Here is a 21,003-nt window from a genome sequence, read left to right on the forward strand (position 1 = left end):
ACATAATATCCCCATTGCCCCAGGTATAGATTGTATGCCCGCCAGGCCAGACAGGAAAAAATGCTTGAGAATCTGAATAAATTCATGTAACCTGTTCTGAGCTCCCCAGGGAGAACGGTATAGAAAATTGATTAAATAACGTGTCTTCCTCTGTTTTGTTTAATAGAGACTCAGTGAAGATGATTTGTCCGTCAGTCTTTTTCTGCCTGGTAAGCATCTTGAGATACCGGAGTTAGGACAGGCATTGCACAAATCCAATTTTATTTCTCAAGGCATAAGAGGTTTATTCATCAAAAGGGCTTATATGAACATTTAGCCAATTCAATAGTGCACTTAGAGAAAAATGCATGCAATTCTTTGCAAAGATAAATCTCTTTTTTTTCTGGCAAATTCCCCAGCCACAAAATCATTAATGAGTCTATAGAAATCCCTGTTTGCTTATCAAAATGTATTATTTGCAGAAAGATGATTGAAGGGATAGATTTAGCTAAGCTGGTTACATTCCTGCTCCATTTTTGCTGCTTTACCGCCTTGCTGGAAACCCTCTGGAGGATTACAATCTGCTGCGATAACATTTTAATCCATAGCTTGGTTTTTATCACACCTAATGCACAGTTTCATCATGGTCCACACACAAGCCATTGTACTTCTCAGGATAAGATTCTACTGGTTTTCAAAGCAAACTTATCCGCTGCTGCTGCTAAGTTTTGGCTTTTCAAGATAGAAAAGTGGGAAAGGGATTGGGACTTGTATATTATATTGCCTTTGTGTAGTTTTACAATTACACTCAAAGCAGTTTACATACAGGTACTCGGGCATTTCTCTCTCTGTCCCAGTGGCCTCACAGTCTATCTAATGTACCTGGGGCAATGGAGGATAAAGGCCTAGGTGCATTGAACAGGGTAAGACCGCGTGGGACTGCTGTGATCTGATTTTTGGCCGATTCCAAAAGAGTGACTGGTGCGCAAACAAGTCTGCATGCAAATAATTTGGAGTGGAGGTTTGCTGTAATCCCTGTGAGAGCAATTCTCACACATGCGCAGAGCCCGCAGGGAAAGCACAAGCAGCTGAGAGACAAGGGAAGCCCCGAAGCAGCCTCCTGCCACGCAGCTGTTTGGGACAAGAAACTTTTTTTTTTTTTTAATGGATACAGATGTTGTGCATGTTACCCATGCACAATATCTGTCCCCAATAAAAATAAAAAATTATGCCAGGCCCCCCCCTTGATAACAACCATAGGTGACCCAACCCCCTGACGATGACAGCCGCCCTCGCAACAGCGACGCACCCAGAGACAAGAGGGATGCCCAATCCCTCCTGCCTCAGCAATCCAGTTGTGCATTTGGGCCACCTGGACCCCTCCCCTCCCACCAGCAAGATCTCAAAAGACAACCCGGGTGGTCTGATGGGCTGGGTGGGTCAGCTTTGACACGCAGCTCCTGATTGGATAAGGCCCGACTTCGTGCAGGAAAAGGCGGTCGGAGCGAACCGCGAGCGATTTCCTACACTCGCAGTGCTCCGGCTGCTCTCCTGCTGCCCCTCTTCAGGCTCCCCCATGAAAAACCATATTTGCGGTTTTTCTGAGATTCACGGGGGTTCCTGGAACGGAAACCCCCCCCCCCCCCCCGAATCTCGGGGAGCACTGCATCACACTAAACTAGCTATGAATTAACCGCCTCCAGAAACTCGGACATTCAATGCCGGTGCCAGAACATGGCTCGGCACTGCATGTCCAGGTTTAACACTGCCAGCCGAATATTAGCACGAAAACTGATTTAAGGTTTATACGTTATTTTCACCTGTAGGTGGATGGAAGAATAGGTCAGATTATTAGAACCTGCTTGGCAGGATGGGGATCTTCGAGGCATAAGAGATCCTATGATCTCATCCAGGATTCACGACGATGCCCCCCCCCTTCCTCCTTTTGATTTTGATTAGCAAGTGAACATGTTTGCCGATTACATTAATAGATAACAATATCTAGATTGAATCGGAAGTTAACCCCCTTTTTTTTCCCTTTGGTTTAACTTGACATTGTGGGTAAAAAAAAATTATTATTATTATTATTATTTTTTTTTGGAGACCTTTTGATTTAGTTATAATTATAGCTGAATATTAGGGCCATCATTCTGATTAATTTTCTGTGTTATTTATAGCAGTTTTCTTGTAAATTTATCAAATTATTGGGAAGTAAAGCCAGTGCCAGGCAGATTTCTATGGTCTGTGCCCTAAAAACAACAAGGACAAATTAAGATCAAATATGCCAATGTACTATCTCTTCATACCTTATGCTCTGTGTTTATCTTGCTAGGCGGTTTGGATGGACCGTACATGTCTTTATCTGCTGCCATCTACTACATATTACATATGGTTGTGTTTTTCTGTTGTTGTTTCCCATTTCCGAGACAAATATCGTCAATAATGCACCTTATTTCTCATTAATGTGCTCTGTTGTGCCCACTGTTCCTTCTAAGCCAGCGTATCTCAAACCTTGTGCCGCAAGATGCTGGTAAGGAGACGAGGTGCTGGCACTGGCTGACTGCCTACAGGACATGCCTCTCGCGGCTACAGAGAGAATGCACTTGCAAATCAGTGAGAGGAGCATGAAGCAGATGGGGCACCGACGAAGTGACTTGAGGAGAGGGGTAATGTGAGCGCGGCGCAGATGCATTTTGAACGGACTGAAGGGAAGCGAGATGGCTGAACGGAAGCCCCGAGCGAAGTACATGGCAGTAGTCTAAGCAAGAGGTGGCGAGAGCGTGGACAAGGGTTTTCGGTAGTCTGCTCGGAGAGGTCAGATTTTGGCAATATTAAAGAGGAAGAAGCGACAGGTTCTAGTGATTTGTTGGAGCTGAATGGAGACGGAGAGAGGGGGTTGCGAGCTGTGCCAGTGTCGAGCAGTAGCGTCAGGAGGGAAGCGCTGAAATTCCTTCCTCCGGCTCCGATGCTGGCCCTCCCCCCTCAAGGCAGCTGGTCTATGAAGCTGCAGCGTCAGAAGGGGGGGGGGGGGAGGAGAAAAACCGCAGGGTACCTTAACTTATGAATCGGTAACATCACAGCTCTGGGCCTTTGCCACCCTTTGGTACTGGTGCCCTGGGCCACAGCCTCACCTAGACAATAGGTTAAGCCAGCCCTGCATTGCAGAGATCAAGTTTATTTAAAATTTGTTATACCGCCTAATCAAACCTTCTAGGCGGTGGACAAAAATGCTAAAACCATCTACTGACTAAAATACAGTTAAAAAATAAAAAATAAAAAACCACACAACACTAGGGCAAATACTAGCTTTTAAGAACTAATAAACTAACAAAAAAAATTAACAAACAGAGACATGCGGGAAAGGAGGGCTGGAACTACAATATGTAAAGAAAAAGAGAACATGTACTAATAATAACTTTATTTTTCTATACCGCCATAGTCAGTCGACTTCTAGGCGGTTCAAATCAAGAGAAGGCTGGACATTCAGTGAATTACAAATGCATGAGGGGAATGTTACAGAAGAAAAGGGTTGTAGGGGTGAAAGTAAGGTGGGGGTAGGAATTGCCTGAAGAATTGCGTAGGGGTTTGAAGGGGGAAAATGCGTAGAGAGCGCGGAATGGTCTGTTTAGGTGATGAATAGGAAGGGGAACAGGTATTAAAGATTCCCTCTAAATACTGGGTAGTCCTTAAAAGGACAATTAAGGAGTCAAACGCGTCGAGAAAGAGAAATGTCTTTAGTGATGCAGCGAGGGAGGGAGGCACCTGGGGGTATTGCTGCACATGCACCCTCTCTTCCCCACCTGTATTTTTCGGACTCTTCGCTGGCACGAGCAGCATCTCCAGCCGTTGGCTTTCCCTCCGACATCCCTTCCTGGTCCCGCAACCAGGAAGTGACTTCAGAGGGAGAGCCGAGGCTGGCACAAGCAGCAGATTGGAGATGCTGTTCGCACTGGCAAAGAGGTATGGGGGGGTGGGGGGGAAGGAGGAGAGGGAAGGAACGGGACTTGTATACCGCTTTTTTGCGGTTACAAATTCAAAGCGATTTACTTATATACAGGTACTTCTTTTGTACGTGGGGCAATGGAGGATTAAGTGACTTGCCCAGGGATTCAATCCTACAACCTCAGGGTGTTGAAGCAGCAGCTTTAACCCTTTCAGGACCAAGGGACATATTTGTCCCATAACTTTAAAATCCTATAAATTTTGATTGGGATAGTCTACAGTTCTAAATTTGATATGTACGGATTCCATATGATACTGCCTTTATGTAAACAAACTGGTTCCGACATTCATTCATTAGCGTCGTTGCCAGATTGACGAGAAGATTCACTTGCCACACTGTCCATAAGCCAGAAGTTTGATTTTTTTTTTAAAAAAATAATGATATTTCACAAAAAAAATCAATTTTTTGGCATCTGCAAGCCCTTTTTACCATAAAAATGTCGTCAAAACCACAAAAATTGGCCTACGATCCTTATGGTCCTGAAAGGGTTAACCACTAAGCCACCCCGGTACCTCCACCAAGACAGTGCCCGAGGAGGTCCGCTCCCCACCCCCTTACAACGCCACTACCTGCATGCTGCCAAATGAGCACACAAATTTAATTAGTGCCAATCATCAATAATTGGTTGTCGGCACCCGATTATTGAAAGGTATTGGCGGGATAGAAGACATCAATGTAATGTAATTAACCAATTCATTTGTACGCAGATCTCGGCGTCATGCCCAAATTTGCTTTTAGTCTAGGTTTTGCCTGCTATCCTAATGAAGTATTATAAACCAGAACAAGAGCAGCAATCTCGGCTTTTTTACATCCTCTGTAAATTGGTACCCGTGATAAGCGTAGGACCACCTGGAGCTACTTACGAGGGCACAATTCTTTTTCAGTTTATAACAATCACCACCCGTCGCCAACCATCCAACCAACTGAATCGTACACGTCAAAGTCACCTACCTTGGTGCTCTCCAAAAGATCCTTATGCACAAAAGCCTGCACAAATTCTTCGGGGCCTATGTGGCTCAGCCTCTCCTGTGGAACATGACATAAACCTTCAGATTCTTGGAATATGGTAAGTTGGGTTCAAGCTCAATTTATTATTGGATAAATAGTGTTGTAGCATTTTATTAAAAAAAAAAAAAAAAAAAAAATTAATTAAATCTGGGCAATAGGGAGGATGGAGACCGCAACCTATAAGGGCAAGGTACAACACAGAGCAAATATCAGAGAGGTCACTTTAAGGGAAGAATTCCTAAGGGAAAGACGGGGTGGGAGAGACACAAGGGCTCAGAGCTGCATAAGCTTAGGGTTACCATATGTCAGGATTTACCCAGTCACATCATCCGTTTAATTCATTTTTCTATACCTTTCTCCCAGGAGAGCTCAGAACGGTTTATATGAATTTATTCAGGTATTCGATCATTTTTCCCTGTCTATCCTGGTAGCCTCATAACATAACATAGTGTTTATTGACCGCGTAACCAGAAGTTCAACGCGGTTTACAAAGTTATAAAAGTAAACATGTTACATACTCTATCTAATGTACCTGGGGCAATGGAGGGATTAAGTGACTTGCTCAGGGTCACAAGCAGCAGCGTGGGTTTAAACCCATATCCTCAGGAGGCTGAGGCTGTAGCTTTAACCTCTGCGCCATTCTAGAAATCAAAATGTAATAAAAGTGAGCCAAGTATAGGACAATCAAGCCATTGTGACATCACTGATGAGGTTGGCTCTTATTGGTGGAATGAGGCATTATGATGTCACAATACCAGCTCTGGTCATCAGAGGCTGAACCTTTTCACACTATTTATTCAACCTTCTAAACTGTTCTCTCAAGGGAGCTCAGAATGGCTTACATGAATTTATTCAGGTACTCAAGCATTTTTCCCTGTCTGTCATTTTGGGCTCACAATCTATCTAATGCACCTGGAGCCACCAGGGTCACAGGGAGCAGCATGGGTTTGAACCCACAACCCCAGGGTACTGAGGCTGCAGCTTTAACCACTGCGCCACACTCTTCCCCCACCAGAGGGCTGTCCGAGTGTTTGGGAGGGTTTTGAAAACCCGGAAGTTTGTCCAGGTTTAGGAGCTTGAGGCTGCGTTCTGGAGAGCATCCACATACGCGCGCACGCGTGCGACATCATCACACCGCGTCTGAGCATGCTCAGAGGCTCTCCAGACGTGGCCCCAAGCTCAGGAAAGGAGGTGGTTCGTGTGGTGGCAGAATGAGGCAGGGCTGGGGCCACGTGTCCTCTTTTTTCTTTTTTTACCGGAAGAAATATGGTAACCCTAATCTGTCTGCAAGATGGGAGGGCCCGAGTAAAGGAAAAGGTCTTGAGGCCACTCTTGAAAGTTTTAAAGGAGGGTCTAGCTCTAATAATCAAAGAAAGCTCATTCCAAAGCTTAGGGCCAATAAGACCGAAGTGTTTTGGATGCACTTTTATCAGATTTGGCTTGCCCAATCATCGGGGACAGATCTGTGGGTGCTTGAGCACCCCCCAATGTTGATCTCCCGTGTCCATAGGAGCCAACTTTTCAAAATGATTGGGAGAGGGGGGGGGGGGCGCTTATTTGAAATTAGCCCCTTCCTGGACAAATAATTCTTTATTTGAAATGGTAGCACAGCACACCGTCACAAAATGTTAAAGAGACATTTGATACAAAGTCCAATAAAACATGAGATTATAGCAGAGATCACGGCAGGTAGCAAGAGTATTAATCAGGTCTCTTGTTTCCTAAAATGCAGTAATGAGCCTTCCCATTACCAAAGTGTGGGATGAGAACCCGTACCCCAGTGACGCCAGTAAACTAAACAAGGCGGATATCCATGAAGGATCGATACTGGGTTAGCGCTTGCTAAATGCTAAAGACTCCCATAGGAATATAATGGGCATCTTTGGCGTTTAGCAGTTGCTAATTAGCGCATGCGAATGTGGTAGCCCCCTCCCTCAATGTCCTCATACTGCTTGATGACCTCAGTGGCAGAGTAAGGGGGGGAGGGGGAGTAAGGAGTCAGTGGCGCATCCAGTTAGTGTCAATCTCTTAAACAATCACAGCTCTTGTAAGGATATATATTTATAAATTAGTAAAAGTGCTCAGATCACCTAACCCTATGTTTAGTGACGATACCAAACTGCAGGTAGAATCGGGACCATCATAGCATTTTTACTGTCCCTGGCCCAACCTTTAACTTTAATTGTATTCACTTTATTCTGAAAAAATAGTCACTTATCTGTATATCATCAGCAGGTTGGGTGCTCTATTTACCACAGTATTGTCGTGCAAACGTGCAAATGTGTAAACTGTGAATTAAAGTTCTTTTCCACTAATGTGCCAACTCAGGTAAAAACTCCATGACCCCCCCCCCCCTCCCCCCAGATTGTGAGCAGACCTGCCTTCGGTCCTATCTCAGTCCTACTAAACCGGTTGGTAATAACGAAGCCCGACGCCGCCGGGGCCTTCCCTCTTGCCAAAATCGCTAAAGCCTCTGCCGGTCTCAGTCCTGCCCCCCTCTGAAGTTACTTCCCGATTTTGAGGGGCAGGATCGAGACCGGAAGGGCTGCTCACAATCCAGACGCGCCCCCGACTCCTTCCCCCCTCTTCCCGGCGGCCGGCAAACAGCATGGAGGACCGCCACCGGGAGGAAGTGGCTGCCTGCCCCTGACCCGCGACTCTGTTGGAAGAAGCAAAGGGTAAAAGGTGATGGGGAGAAATCTTGGATGTAGGTGGAGGGAGAGAGAGAGAGAGAGAGAAAGATGAGGTGATGGAGGAAAGAGGGAGAAGATCTGCTGGATTGAGGGGGCAAGATAGTAGATATTGGTTAGAAGAGTGAAAATAAAGGGGGCAAGAGAGAGAAAGAGAAGATGTTGGAAGAGGGCAGAAAGGGAAGACTTAGCAAAAAAACTGGAGAAACAGAAGCAGATAGAAATGCAGAAAAATAAATGGAGGAAAACTGAAAGGAAAAGGTTAAAGTCAGAGATGGATGTAGGAGAAGAAGTGAAGACAGAAAAGAGAAGAGGCAGAAAGACTGAAGACCCTGGAAAGAAAATTAAGAAAAAGCAGAAACTGGGATAAACATGAATTAAAATGGCCAGGCAAAAAAAAGTAGAGAAAAAAACAAATTTTATTTTTAAACTCATGAACAGAAAATGCAGTTTTACTGTAAATTTGCACTGCTTTCTTTTTATATTCCAGAGCGGTTTCTCTTATCTCTGGTGTTGAACTGCATATGGCTTCTTCAGGTTTAAGTTTGTGGTTGCTTGTAGTTGCGTTTTCCCATATAGGGGCCTTGTGAATATATTAGCGTTGGGATATATGCATCACAGATATTTGTATTATATTTAGTGACTTATGAGATGGATTAGAGAGAAATTTTGGTTTTGGGGAAACCATAGGTTCTACAGCAATATCACTTCATACTAGGGGTGTACAGGACGAGCATTTCTGTTTGATTTCCCCCCGAGTCATTTGTGGGACTTTTTACGACATAGAAAAGAATCCCAAATTTGTGCGGGCTTTCACCGTCATTCAGGTTAAAAATGACACCTCACGTCACTTCAAATAAAGATACTGTACATCTCTGCTTTTTTTTTTTCCTTACCAATTCCACGTGTGTCAGCTGCTGGGCAAGTGTGTACGAGTCACTACAGACACTCAGGATGTCCCTTTGGATCGACTGGGGCTTACTTTTAAAGGCCACCATCTGGTCGGAGATGGCACCGTTCACTTTCACAGAGCTCTGCTCCCCTTGGTTAGGCAATGCCAGCTTTTGATTCAGCGTTTGCAGAAGCTGGCGCAGCCTTTCCCAGCACACCTGATGAATTGAAAAAGACGGCATCACTGCAGTTAATAAAACCTCACTGGGACACGCTTCACTTTCCCCCCACAAAGACACTAATAGAGGCCCAGTCTATATGTGCAAACAATCTTTTATCACATAATGAGCTGCAGAGTTCCTGGAGGCAAAGTTATTTATGACCCGTGTGTTGGGACATTGGTGTGAGCCTCAGAGAATGAGAGAATGTGTAACTGGGTGTGGCAGTCCTATGGGTTTATTTATAATATAGGTATGCTCAAAGGTACACGACGCAAGAAACTATACGACAGCCTTTTAGCTACATAGGCAGCAAAAATTGACACTACCATTTCCAATCGACTGATCAAATCAATAGACATAAAAGAATTCCGAAAAGAAATCAAAACTCATCTCTTCAAAAAATACTTTCCATCATCTTAACCTCAACATAGCACTAGAAAATACACACACGAACACCCCACCATAACTATACCTAAACATTGTACAACTCACTTCATCAACCTACTATTTATCTACTATGTGCTCTAAATTTCTCCTGGAAACTTCCAGACTAACAATTGTAACTTGATACATTCCTGATTCTATGTACTGTAATATTCCTGAAATTGTCCAGTCTCCTAATTTGTAATCCGCTTAGAACCGCAAGGCACAAGCGGAATAGAAATCTGTAATGTAATGTAATGTAATGTATGCTCAGGGTTACCAGATTTTACTTTTGTAAATTCCGGACCCCTAGACCTGCCCCCCTGGTGGTTTAATAAATTTTAGATTGAATTGCTTTCCCCCTTCCCCCCCCCTCATCTATGCGCAGGGTGAATTATACAGGTACAGCACGCATTCTCTTGCCCAGCAGGGTCTAATCTAAGGTAGCAATATTTAAAATAATGTTTCACTGGGCAGGAGACCATCCTGCTCAGTTAAACCCCATTGAGCCAGACAGCTGTTGATATGCAATGACAATCTACCGACCGGTGCCCAGACAGGGTCAGAGAATGATGCAACAGAATAAAATTCATATATACCGCTGCTACCTAAATATTTGGTCCAGTGAGGTTTACAATAAATAGAAGATATGTCATCTTTTTTTCCCTAATATTGCACTAATAAGTAACATAATGCTATGAAACTGATGTAGGTCAAAGAACTCAAGGATATGACAATGAAAAATCTGAGCAAGGAGGGTATACTTCTATTTTAAGAGCTCTTTTCTCACCTCCTCACAGGGGGCCATCCTGTGAATCATGTCTGTTAAATGTCCGACCATCCGTTCGTCAAGAAAATCAGAAGGAAAGGTTTCAGTCCATTCGGTCAACAGCTGCAGAATTTTGGGCCCAAATTTTCTGATGTGTGCCTGAGATGAACAGAATCAAGTGTTACATTGGCAGGTGCACTGCTGACACAAGATCTAGTCCCCTCTGGGCACTGTTCTACCAGGATCGTTAATTGCCAGCCCCGAGGTTTCCGCTAGGTGCCAATTTCATGATAAGTCACATGACTGGGTACTCAGTTTCAGAGTGAAATATGGAAACTTCTAGGCAGCCAAACTTTTTTTTTTTTCCTTTTAGCCAAGCAGTTTTCTACTAGAGAATGGCACAGTGTCAAAATTCATCACCATTCCCATCCCCGCGAATATTGTTTTATTATTAACGTTTATTAAACTAGACATACCGCTTTAGTTGCAGCACAATTCAAGTCGGGAAACCATCTCCATGTCGTTTTTTAAGGAGAGAGGGAAGAATCGGAGTATGAATGGGCACAACCATTGACCCTCAGGCCTTGCATTGAAGAATGCTGGTGTAGAAGGACTGAGGTTAAGATAGACACTAAAGAATGACACCGGATGATTAGAACATAAGACCATAAGTGTTGCCATACTGGGAAAGATCGAAGGTCCATCAAACCCAATTTCCAACAGTGGCCAAGTCAGATCCCAAGTACCTGCCAGAATCCCAAAGTGTAGCAACATTCTAGAGCTGAGATTGTGATGTCATAATGCTTCATTCCACCAATGCCTAAGAGCCAATAGCTTCATTATCCAATACATGGCTCACATAAGAATCAGAGTATGAATGGTCCCAGCCACTGACCCTCAAGCCTTGCATTGAAGAATGCTGGTTGTAGAAGGATTGAGGTTAAGAGACACTATAGAATGACACCGGACTTTTTCCCGCAGTTATCCGTGGGGACAGGAATGGTGATGAATTTTGTCACCGTGTCATTCTCTATTTTCTACCAGTTCTTTGGGTTTCCAGCTCAAATCAGAAATGTCCCCTACTGAGCTATTACACCAGGAGTCTTCATGCACTACTTAGGGTTCTCTTTCACCCCCCCCTTTTACACATATCTTAATATCCTTATAGCAGCTTAGCCTAGCCACCACAGAGACTTTCCTCAGTTGGATGCTCCCTCCAAAGCCCAGCTGACATCAATAATCTGGAGCACTTTGGTCTGGGATCATTCAAGCTGAAGAGAATTAGGTGGCATCAATGGCCCAGCTGGGCTAACGGAGGCAGAGGTGTTGGTGGTCCACACATGCCAAAGGAGGATGAGGTGAGTGGGGAGAGTAGTCAGGGGCTCATGCAGACTATCAGTAAGGAGGCGTCCCTTGTCCACCCCGATTGGTCCCTGGAAGAAAACTAATAACTTCACCACTGAAAGGGAAGAGAAAAGTTTGGCATAGTCCCCTTCGTCATCTGGCACAATCCCCCCCCAAAAAAAATCCCCTCCGACGTCACTGGGTGAGGAGTTGCGAACGCTGCTTCTGAGGTTTCACAGTCCAGAAAATAGAAAACTCTGATCCATTAATCCAACCCAGTTCTTCATGGTAGCGCACAACCCTTCCCCCCAAAAAAAAAACAAAAAAAAACACCGTATCACCATTGCAGGTTGAATTAGAGAGTCCATCTGGTTTATGCCATTCTCATTTTCGTCTCTGCCGCTATGGAACATGGTCTCTCTGGATATTCGTCTGCAGCCAGAATATTTAGGGTTCAAATAAAAATGAAGAAAATCCATCTCTTGAACAGGTTATTGTGAATGTCCCAGAGAGACCCAACAGACTTACTAAGTTACGCCCCCCCCACTCCTTTTTACAAAACCGCAGAAGCGGTTTTTAGCACAGATCAGAGACAGAGGAGACAGACCGACAACCAAGGCCAGCTGCAAGACAATTGCGAGTGTATTGTAAGACTATTACACCGACAGCTGAGATTTCCCTCCCCCCAACTAAGCACAGTCGTATACCAGCAGGGAGACAGTTAAATAGTTAAAGAACAATAAATGTTTTATGCAATGATCCTCGTAACCAGCCCACAGAGATGCATCACAGAAGCAACACTGAAGAGGGCAAAGGATCAAGAGGAACAGGTTTTATAAGCGAGACAGTCAGGAAACAATAGTTAGGCAAGAAGAAAGGGGACAGAGGTAGGGTTAGCAGAAATCCAAATTTCCCCAGATATGTCTTCCTTTTGAGGACGTGTCCGGGGATTTTGAAAAGCCTCCTCAGATCGCGTCGAGAGGGGAGGAAGTCCGCACATGCACGGATGCCACACGATGACGTCAGTCATCGCATGGGCATCCGCGCATGCGGGGACTCCTCCCTGCCCGACAAGATTGGGGGACGGGGCTAGGATGGGACTGGGAGTAGGATTAGGACGTTACAGGGCGGGTCTGGGCGGGCGGGTCTGGGGGGGGGGGGGTCCAGATTTTCCGATTGAAAAATCCTCTATGTACAGGAGCCCTGGAAAGAAGCTGCTTAGAAAAGAGAAGGCATCCATGGGTGGTGGTTGGGGGGAGAGAAGGTCCAAGCTGCACCCATGAAAAACATACCCGTCTCTAAGAAAAAGACAAGACAGACAGACAAAAAGCAAAGACTCTTGACTGCTGGCTCCAGAGGGTTGGAGGTGACAAGACAGGAGAGGAAATTTTGCAAGAAGGGGAATGGGACTTGTATACCACCTTTTTGCGATTACACAGTTCTTAATTTTGTACCTGGTGCAATGGAGAATTAAGCGACTTGCCCAGGGTCACAAGGGACAGTGCTGGGATTGAATCCCACAACCTCTGGGTGGAGAGGCAGCAGCTCTACCGCTAGGCCACGCCTCACTTCAGGAAATGAAGACCGCGGGCACTACGGATGGTGTCAGGTCAAAAGCGCACCGGGACAAAGGCGCGCCCAGACAATTGAGCGCAGCGCGCGCCGCCGCACCACTCTAAATTACTGTTTTTAGCGCTCCGATGGGGGGGGTGGGGGGGGAACCCCCCCACTTTACTTAATAGACATCGCGCCGCATTGTGGGGGCGTTGTGGGGGGCGTGGGGGGTTGTAACCCCCCACATTTTACTGAAAACTTCACTTTTTCCCTGTTTTTAGGGAAAAAGGTCAGTTTACAGTAAAATGTGGAGGGTTACAACCCCCCAAACCCCCCATAACGCCGGCGCAATGTCTTAAGTAAACTGGGGGGGGTTCCCCAACAAAACCCCCCGTCGGAGCCCCTAAAAACTGTAATTTAGAGCGGCGCGCACTGCGCTCAATTGTCGGCGCGCGCTTTTGTCTTTTGCGCCGTTGTCTATGAACCACTACGGATATGGGGGGGAGCCAGTGAGGGAATCCCTTCTGGGACAAAATGGGAGCCAAGCTGAATTCAGTACCGAAGGGAAAGAGTGCAGACCTGGTTAGCTAGATGGCAAGAGACTTATAGGACTTCCCTGGAAGACCCAATGTGGCACCCAGAGAGAAGGTAAACAACAGCAAAAAGGAACAATCATAAAAGTTACTAATGCCTTTCTAGAGTGGCGCTCAGAATCCAAGAATGGAATTTGAAAGCTCAGCGTGGGGATTTGACCCCTACAGAGACTTTCACTGAATCTATCATTGCACCATCTGATTTGAAAGGTTATTAAAATAACTTCATGAAGTGATAAATAATTCTTAAACCTCCATAGAGTGCATGTAATGTCCAGTGCCTTATAAATGCAAAAAATGATGTAAGCAGAATAAGTTAACTTCAATGTCTAAACAGCGATGGCAGGACAGGATATGAGAGATTTTTTCCTTTTTTTCCTTTTGAACTAGGGAGAATTTTACATTTGAGGTCGCTTACAGCACAGCGGGTTCTCTGAGGAAGCCGGTTTGGCGAAACGCATCAGAACCCCGCCGGACCATCGCTGTTTAGACATTGAAGTTAAGTTATTCTGCTTACATCATTTTTTGCATTTATAAGGCACTGGACATTACATGCACTCTATGGAGGTTTAAGAATTATTTATCACTTCATGAAGTTATTTTAATAACCTTTCAAATCAGACGGTGCAATGATAGATTCAGTGAAAGTCTCTGTAGGGGTCAAATCCCCACGCTGAGCTTTCAAATTCCATTCTTGGATTCTGAGCGCTGCTCTAGAAAGGCATTAATAACTTTTATGATTGTTCCTTTTTGCTGTTGTTTACTATATTTCCTTGGAACAACTCTCAGTTTACTAATTCACCCAGTCGTTGATATTGGACCCAGAGAGAAGGGACAGTTCTACCCTGCCTTCCCCCCCCCCCCCCCCCCCCCACACACACACTTTTTCCAGCAGCTCAAGTTTGCTGCTACATTCGTTTTTAAATTCAGTGCTGAAAACCAAACTACCTCATCAATCGCCGAGTCATCCGGTTGTAACTGCTCAATGCACCTGTGACAAACCTGAGACACCAGTTCATGGGGCTGAATGAAGAGTCTTGAACTTAGCAGGAACGTAAAGACGTACGCTTTCTGGAAAAGAACGGAAAAGCTCTACCGTGAGTTCAGCGGACAATATTTATCAGGAAGTATCTCAAAATTATGTCCTTTTCCTTGGAATAATTCTACGTAAAGAATTATGGAGGGGGGGGCAATTCTCTGCAGGTCACCTTAAGTTACGTGTTGGGACGCTGCGCGCTAAGCGCAAAGGAGGACATTCTATAAATGGCACCTAGGTTGGACACCACTAGCTGCCCTGCTCAAGGACATCCAGCGATGCCTAACGGAATTTTGCATGCCAACTTGTTTCTAATCGGCCTGGTAACTGGGCTCCTGGCCAGTTTACATGTTGTGGGCAGGGCAATCCGCCGATATTCAGTGGCGCTTACAAATGGATTCTGGGAAAGATTGGTGCCGAGCGCTATTCTGTAAAGAGTGCGTGCACTTTGTAAAAGAGCCCTTAGCGCCGATATTCACGCCAGACTAATGCCTCCTGAAACCTGGCGTAAATCCTGGCTCCCACGTTGGGTGCTCCGACCCATTATTCTATAAAACATTACCCACAACTTTATGGAAAGCTCTGGACCATCCATGCCCCGCCCATGGACACCCCCCTCCTTTTAGGTTGCCTACTATGAGATTTAGACACCCATTGAACAGATCAACATATAAATCCTATTTGATGCCAATTAACGTCAATAATTGGTTGTTAACTTCCAATCATCAATGGCCAATAGCTTGTTAGCAATTCAGTTCTGCGTGTATCTCAGAAGCACACCCAAATCTGGGTGCCATATGCATAGTTTGGGTAGGAGGTGCCCGGGGCAGTGGTGCTCCCATGCAAGCTCCTTTCCACCCCCCATCCTTCCATGCCCCCCACGTCACACTCATAATCTCTTTAAATTTTCGCCAGCATGAACAACTTCTCCGGTCTGCTACTTCCACCTGCATTAGCTTTCCCTTTGACATCACTTCCTGACCCTGTGACCCGGAAACGATTTCCGGGTCATAGGTAGCGCAAGTAGCAGGCCGGAGTAGTTGCTCGTGCTGGCGCAGATTTAAAGAGGTACGGGGAGCAGGGAAAAGAGGGCATGAGCAGGCATCGGGGGGGGGCGAAGAGGTGCCACTGCCCCCATCAAGATGGCACCAAGGGTGGTCTGCTCCCCCTTACTATGCAAATATAGAATCCCTAGGTACCACCTCAGTTAACTGGATAAATCGGACCACATAAAATCTCAGTCTTATCTTTATCTAGTTTGGATTCACGCTAGCTTTTACAAAGACGCAATAGAGGTTTCTACTGTGGCTGCCGAGGTAAATGCTCCGATGCTCACAGAATTCCTATGAGCGTCGGGGCATTTACCTCGTCAGCCCGCAGTCGAAACCTCGATTGCGTCTTTGTAAAAGGAGTCCTAGGTGCTGAATATCATACTTAACCAGGTAAGAGCTAGCTAGCCATACAGATCCAGATATTTAATGCTGGTGCCTGGACACAGCCCAGCACTGAACATGCAGGCGTAACGCCGCTCTTGGCCAAAAAACGCTGACTGCTTCCAGCTGACTATTTACCCCATTTATTTTAAAAATGCTGCCACCCTTCGCCAGAGTTGAACAGAATGAAATGCTCACTTCTGGATAGTAGTCAACGGTCGGTATGAGGTGTTGGATTAAAGCATCTAGAGACGCCGAGATGAGGTTTCCGTCCTGGAAAGTCAATCCACCTTGGTCCTCTTTTGATGAATGTACGTGAGGACTGAAGCCACAGGGGGTAAACATATTGCTGGAACTCGATGTTTGTGGCATGCCTTCCTGCAAGACAAGGGCATCAGTGAGATTAAAAAGCTGGATTATAGAACACAGAGACAAAGAACAAAGAGGCCGATGCTATAAAAAAAAGACAAAGATACAGAACTTGCTAAAAACCTGCCAAAAGAACTTGAAAGATGCTACACAAAAAGCAGTAACAGTCAATAGGTTCCCAGAGAGGAGAAAAAATACTCAATGATTCATTAAATAAAAATACTAAAGATTTTTGTGAAGTGGGGTATCCTCAGTGGGGGGGGAGGTCCGCAAACAGAGGAACGACCTCCAGCACAGAAAACAACTAGGTTGGGGCAGCAAACAGTCATCGGATACCTCACGTGTGCATAAATCATACAGTGAAGGTAAAAGTGAAAAGAAAGCGATAAATCCGTCTTCCTCCCAGCCGGCTTGTTGGATGTAATGTGTGATTATTTTTCGCCATTATCATAGGGTTCCTGATGAAGGGACGCTGAGCTACCGAAACCGGGCTTGGTTGAACCCGGCCAGAGGGGATCTTCAACGGTGGTGACTTTCCGGATTCCCTTTCTATCGTGCCTATTGTTACTTCTAAAGAGGAAGCTCCCTTTGTCCTTCAAGCTAAGTTCAAACTCAAGGTTATTTGGGGGAGTTGGCTCGGAGTGTTTTCCGTGCGATTCCACTCGAGTGAATATTAAATGATTTATCGCTTACTTTTCACTTGTACCTTCACTGTATGATTTATGCACACGCGAGGTATCCTTGCAGCATTTTGTAGAGCACGCCTACCAAGTTGTGCGTGCAACTTCTAATTAATGCCAATTAACATCAAATATTTATGCATGTATTTATTTCTTCCATTTTTTTTTTTTTTTTGCCCATCCTCCCAAAAGGAGCTCAGAACGGGTTACAAATCAGGTACTCGAGCATTTTCCCTATTTGTCATGGCGGGCTCACAATCTGGGGCAGTGGATTAATAGATGTTAATTGGACACTATCAGTGCCAATTAGACTTGTTAAAAAATTAAGTTGTGCGTGCAAGATTGACTCGCTTAATACGCTACACTCTTCTGCCATCACACAAACGATGTTCTTTCTCCTCCACCGTGCCTTTTGGACTCCCTATAAACTTTCCAAGCTTCCTGACAACGGTACTAACCGTTGCTGGTCTTGAGAGTCAGATGTCTGCACGTTGGATCATATGATATTTCATTGTATTCCCATTCGATCCTTCTGGGACCGAATATGGAAAACCATTTTGGAATTGTTTGATATTACTGAAACCCTTACACTAGCCATTGTTATGTATGGCAAATATGGTATGATTTCTCCGCTTGATGACTCGTCTGCTAAGTTACGGAGATGCCTTTTACTCATAGCGCTTAAATTCATTTTGAATAACTGGAAAAAATGCTGATAACCTTTCCTACAATTTATGGTGGCATAATTTATGTCTTATCATGAGATATGATCGATGTTTTGCCATAAAGCATGGCTCCTTACACATAGCGTAGGGAGAGGGGAGACATGATTGAGACATTTAAGTACATCACGGGACGGGTAGAGGTGGAAGATGATATCTTTCTTCTCAGGGGACCCTCGACCACAAGAGGACATCCGCTCAAGCTCAGGGGAGGGAAGTTCCGTGGAGACACCAGGAAATACTTCTTCACGGAGAGAGTGATTGAGCATTGGAACGAGCTTCCAGTGCAGGTGGTCGAGGCACGCAGCATCTCAGACTTCAAGAACAAATGGGATACCTATGTGGGATCCCTACGAGGTCATGCCAAGGGATAGGGTCACTAGGACTGAATGAGCGGGTCAGTAGAGTGACAGTATAATTACAATTATTCTTTAGGGGGTCAGTAGATTTAAGAGGGTGGGTAAATAGTGTGGGCAGACTTGATGGGCTATGGCCCTTATCTGCCGTCATCTTTCTATGTTTCTATGACAGACGATGGGCTCCTTTGACATCTTATTGTGAGATTTTATAAACACATATCAGTCATGTCATACCAATGTTTTTCACATTTCAGTTGTTTTTATATATGCAGTAGGATGATACCTGCTTCAGATGTACGAGATTGTTTGCTTGTTGATTTTGTTCCTATCTAAGAACCGATTGTGTACTTTTTATTGTACTGTACTTTATAAGCTCAATAAATATATTGAACTTAAAAAAATTGTGCGTGCAAATTGATTGTGTGCATTGATTTGCACACACAACAAAAGGTGCCAGACAGAATTTGGGGGGGAGGGGAGATTTATCACATGCATATTCGGTGTCAGGTCAAAAGCGCGCCGGGACAAAGGCGCGCCCAGACAATTGAGCGCAGCGCGGAGACGCGCACCGCTCTAAATTACTTTTTTTAGGGCTCCAACAGGGAGGCGTGGGGGGAACCCCCCCCACTTTACTTAGACATCGCGCCGCGTTGTGGGGGCGTTGTGTGGGGGGTTGTAACCCCCCACATTTTACTGAAAACTTCACTTTTTCCCTGTTTTTAGGGAAAAAGTTAAGTTTACAGTAAAATGTGGAGGGTTACAACCCCCCAAACCCCCCCCATAACGCCGGCGCAAAGTCTATTAAGTAAAGTGGCGGGGTTCCCCCCTCGTCGGAGCCCTAAAAAAAGTAATTTAGAGCAGCGCGCGCCTCCGCGCTGCGCTCAAATTGTCCGGGCGCGCCTTTGTCTTTCGCGCCATTGTCTATGAACCGCATATTCACTGTGGATATCCTGAAAACCTGACTGGCTGATTGTGTCTCAAGGACTGGACTGGCTAAGGAGATGATTTTATAGTAGTATGGATGCAAAATGAGATTTCCTCCCCGGGGTGGGGGGCAATGTCTCCAAATGGGTCAACATGATACGAATGAACCCCGCTCCTAAGACGAGGTATGTGGAGTATGATCGCAGTCTCTCAAAATTTACTGCAAACTTCAATAGACAAATTACACACGTCTGTCTGCTTTTGAAAATTACCCCAGGGAATGCATGTGCATAAAATTTACAGCTTCTCTTTGTCACACACTGTTTTACTGGGCTAATTTATATGCATATCTTTTAAAACGGTGCATAAAATGTTGAACTTTTCTTACCAAAGGAACGCTTCCACTCAGTCCACATAAATTTTTATGCCTATAGGTTAGCTGTCCATAAGTTTCTGTGCATATTATAAAAATCCACTTCTGCAGGTCAGACATCGCTACTTGTGGAAATACCTCTTAAATTGCCATCCAAATCACGGATAACTGAAATGAGCATATGCTAGTTTATAGATTAATGAATATTTGAAGATTAAGACCTACTCTATGGACAAAAATAATACACGTTGAGGTCATGTATCATGTGAAGGATTTAAAAAAAAAAAGATAGAGTGTTATCCATTCAAAGTTCCAATCTGAAACGTTCCAGCTCCATATTTCAAACCAGCTTAGTCCGATTATAGAAACAATAATCTTTTTATCAGCCACATCATATATATTATCTATGGTACAATATAGATATCGAAAAACCAGGGCACTGCGATTTCACATCGCTACCTTTGATATATAACAACTGAATTTATTCACGAAGCTATAAAAAGAATGGTGCTAGCATTTAATTTAAAATGTGCAGATGTACTTGTCAATGACATTCTTGCAGATCTGCTGCTGTGAATAAACAGATCAGACACGGTATTAAACAGAGAAAAATTGTCAAATCCCAGTCGCTACCTCCAATGCCACACTGCTTTTCGTTTCCATGGCAGTAATCCCTAGAAGGGGCTCAATCACGGTGTAAGGAGGAAAATTAAAGGCTCGGGGAAAGAGAATTTATTAGGAAAGCACTGACATAGTTGGAAAACGCAAAAATCTGCAAGTTTCACTACATAAATGTTATAATTTATGCAGAACAGCTCACTGTAGTGCAGGATATATGATCTCTATTTATACATTATCCCAGGTATTCTCACATATGGGTGACGTCATCCCTGTCCCTGGATAACACCTGTTACGGTAAGTAACTGTGTTTTTTGGCACACCGACAAATCTGTCCGTGCATGACGATTGCGTCCCGACAAATGCGCGCACGGACAATGCCGCCCCGTCAATTGCACCCCCGTGAAATGCGAAAGGTATACATACATTGAAGAGCCTTCCAGAAATCCAGTTATGTAAAGGGCTCCCAAAATCATCATCTAAACCTTACCCTAAAACTAGATATGAAGTGAATCTTTTAAGTGTAGTGGGGGGGGGGGGGGGAAGGGTCCCCCCCTCAAAAGAGAGGGTTACTTTGTAATCTAATCTAATCTAATCCTTAGGTTTGTATACCGCATCATCTCCACGTTCTCCAATCGTCAGAGCGCATTTGACGGGTCACCTCCCATTCAGTGCGCACAATTGTCAGGGCGCATTTTGTCATGCGTGCATTTGACGAGTCACTGTGCATTTCAGTGTAAAATGGCAACTTTTGTGTGCGTCAGGAATAACATTTGAATGCATTAGAACAAAACTCCCTAAACACAATGCTGCCAGGCCTATATGATTGGAGCCTGATAAGGGCTTGCATTCTGATATCCTATCTAAAACCGGTTTGAAAGTAATATGAATACTATGGAAAGGGAGCTCGGTAAAAGTTTGCATTCCGATCCTATATCTAAATCATGTGTCCCAATTTGAGGGTATGACACATAGTTAAGCTCTTGACACTTATTGCTAGAGGATGTGGTAACA

General features: G+C 44.7%; 1 protein-coding gene and 1 long non-coding RNA gene across 4 annotated transcripts in view; one reads left to right on the plus strand and one right to left on the minus strand.

The window, feature by feature from the left end:
- Positions 1 to 209, plus strand: part of LOC117351782 — a 35,741-nt gene extending 35,532 nt beyond the window's left edge. Inside the window, exon 3 of the long non-coding RNA XR_004537512.1 lies at positions 167 to 209. This is a non-coding gene — a long non-coding RNA (uncharacterized LOC117351782). The remainder of the gene's footprint in view (positions 1 to 166) is intronic.
- Positions 1 to 21,003, minus strand: part of RASGEF1C (RasGEF domain family member 1C) — a 67,313-nt gene that overhangs the window by 22,960 nt on the left and 23,350 nt on the right. For all 3 annotated transcript variants that reach the window (XM_033927595.1, XM_033927593.1, XM_033927594.1), the window contains exons 3-7: positions 16,143 to 16,322; positions 14,424 to 14,546; positions 10,006 to 10,143; positions 8,577 to 8,789; positions 4,934 to 5,008 (exon numbers count right to left, since the gene is read on the minus strand). In XM_033927595.1, the coding sequence (XP_033783486.1) occupies positions 4,934 to 5,008; positions 8,577 to 8,789; positions 10,006 to 10,143; positions 14,424 to 14,546; positions 16,143 to 16,316 (723 nt within the window). In that variant the 5' untranslated portion in view covers positions 16,317 to 16,322. The remainder of the gene's footprint in view (positions 1 to 4,933; positions 5,009 to 8,576; positions 8,790 to 10,005; positions 10,144 to 14,423; positions 14,547 to 16,142; positions 16,323 to 21,003) is intronic.

The sequence above is a fragment of the Geotrypetes seraphini genome, chromosome 18, assembly GCF_902459505.1.
Source record: "Geotrypetes seraphini chromosome 18, aGeoSer1.1, whole genome shotgun sequence".
NCBI lineage: Eukaryota > Metazoa > Chordata > Amphibia > Gymnophiona > Dermophiidae > Geotrypetes > Geotrypetes seraphini.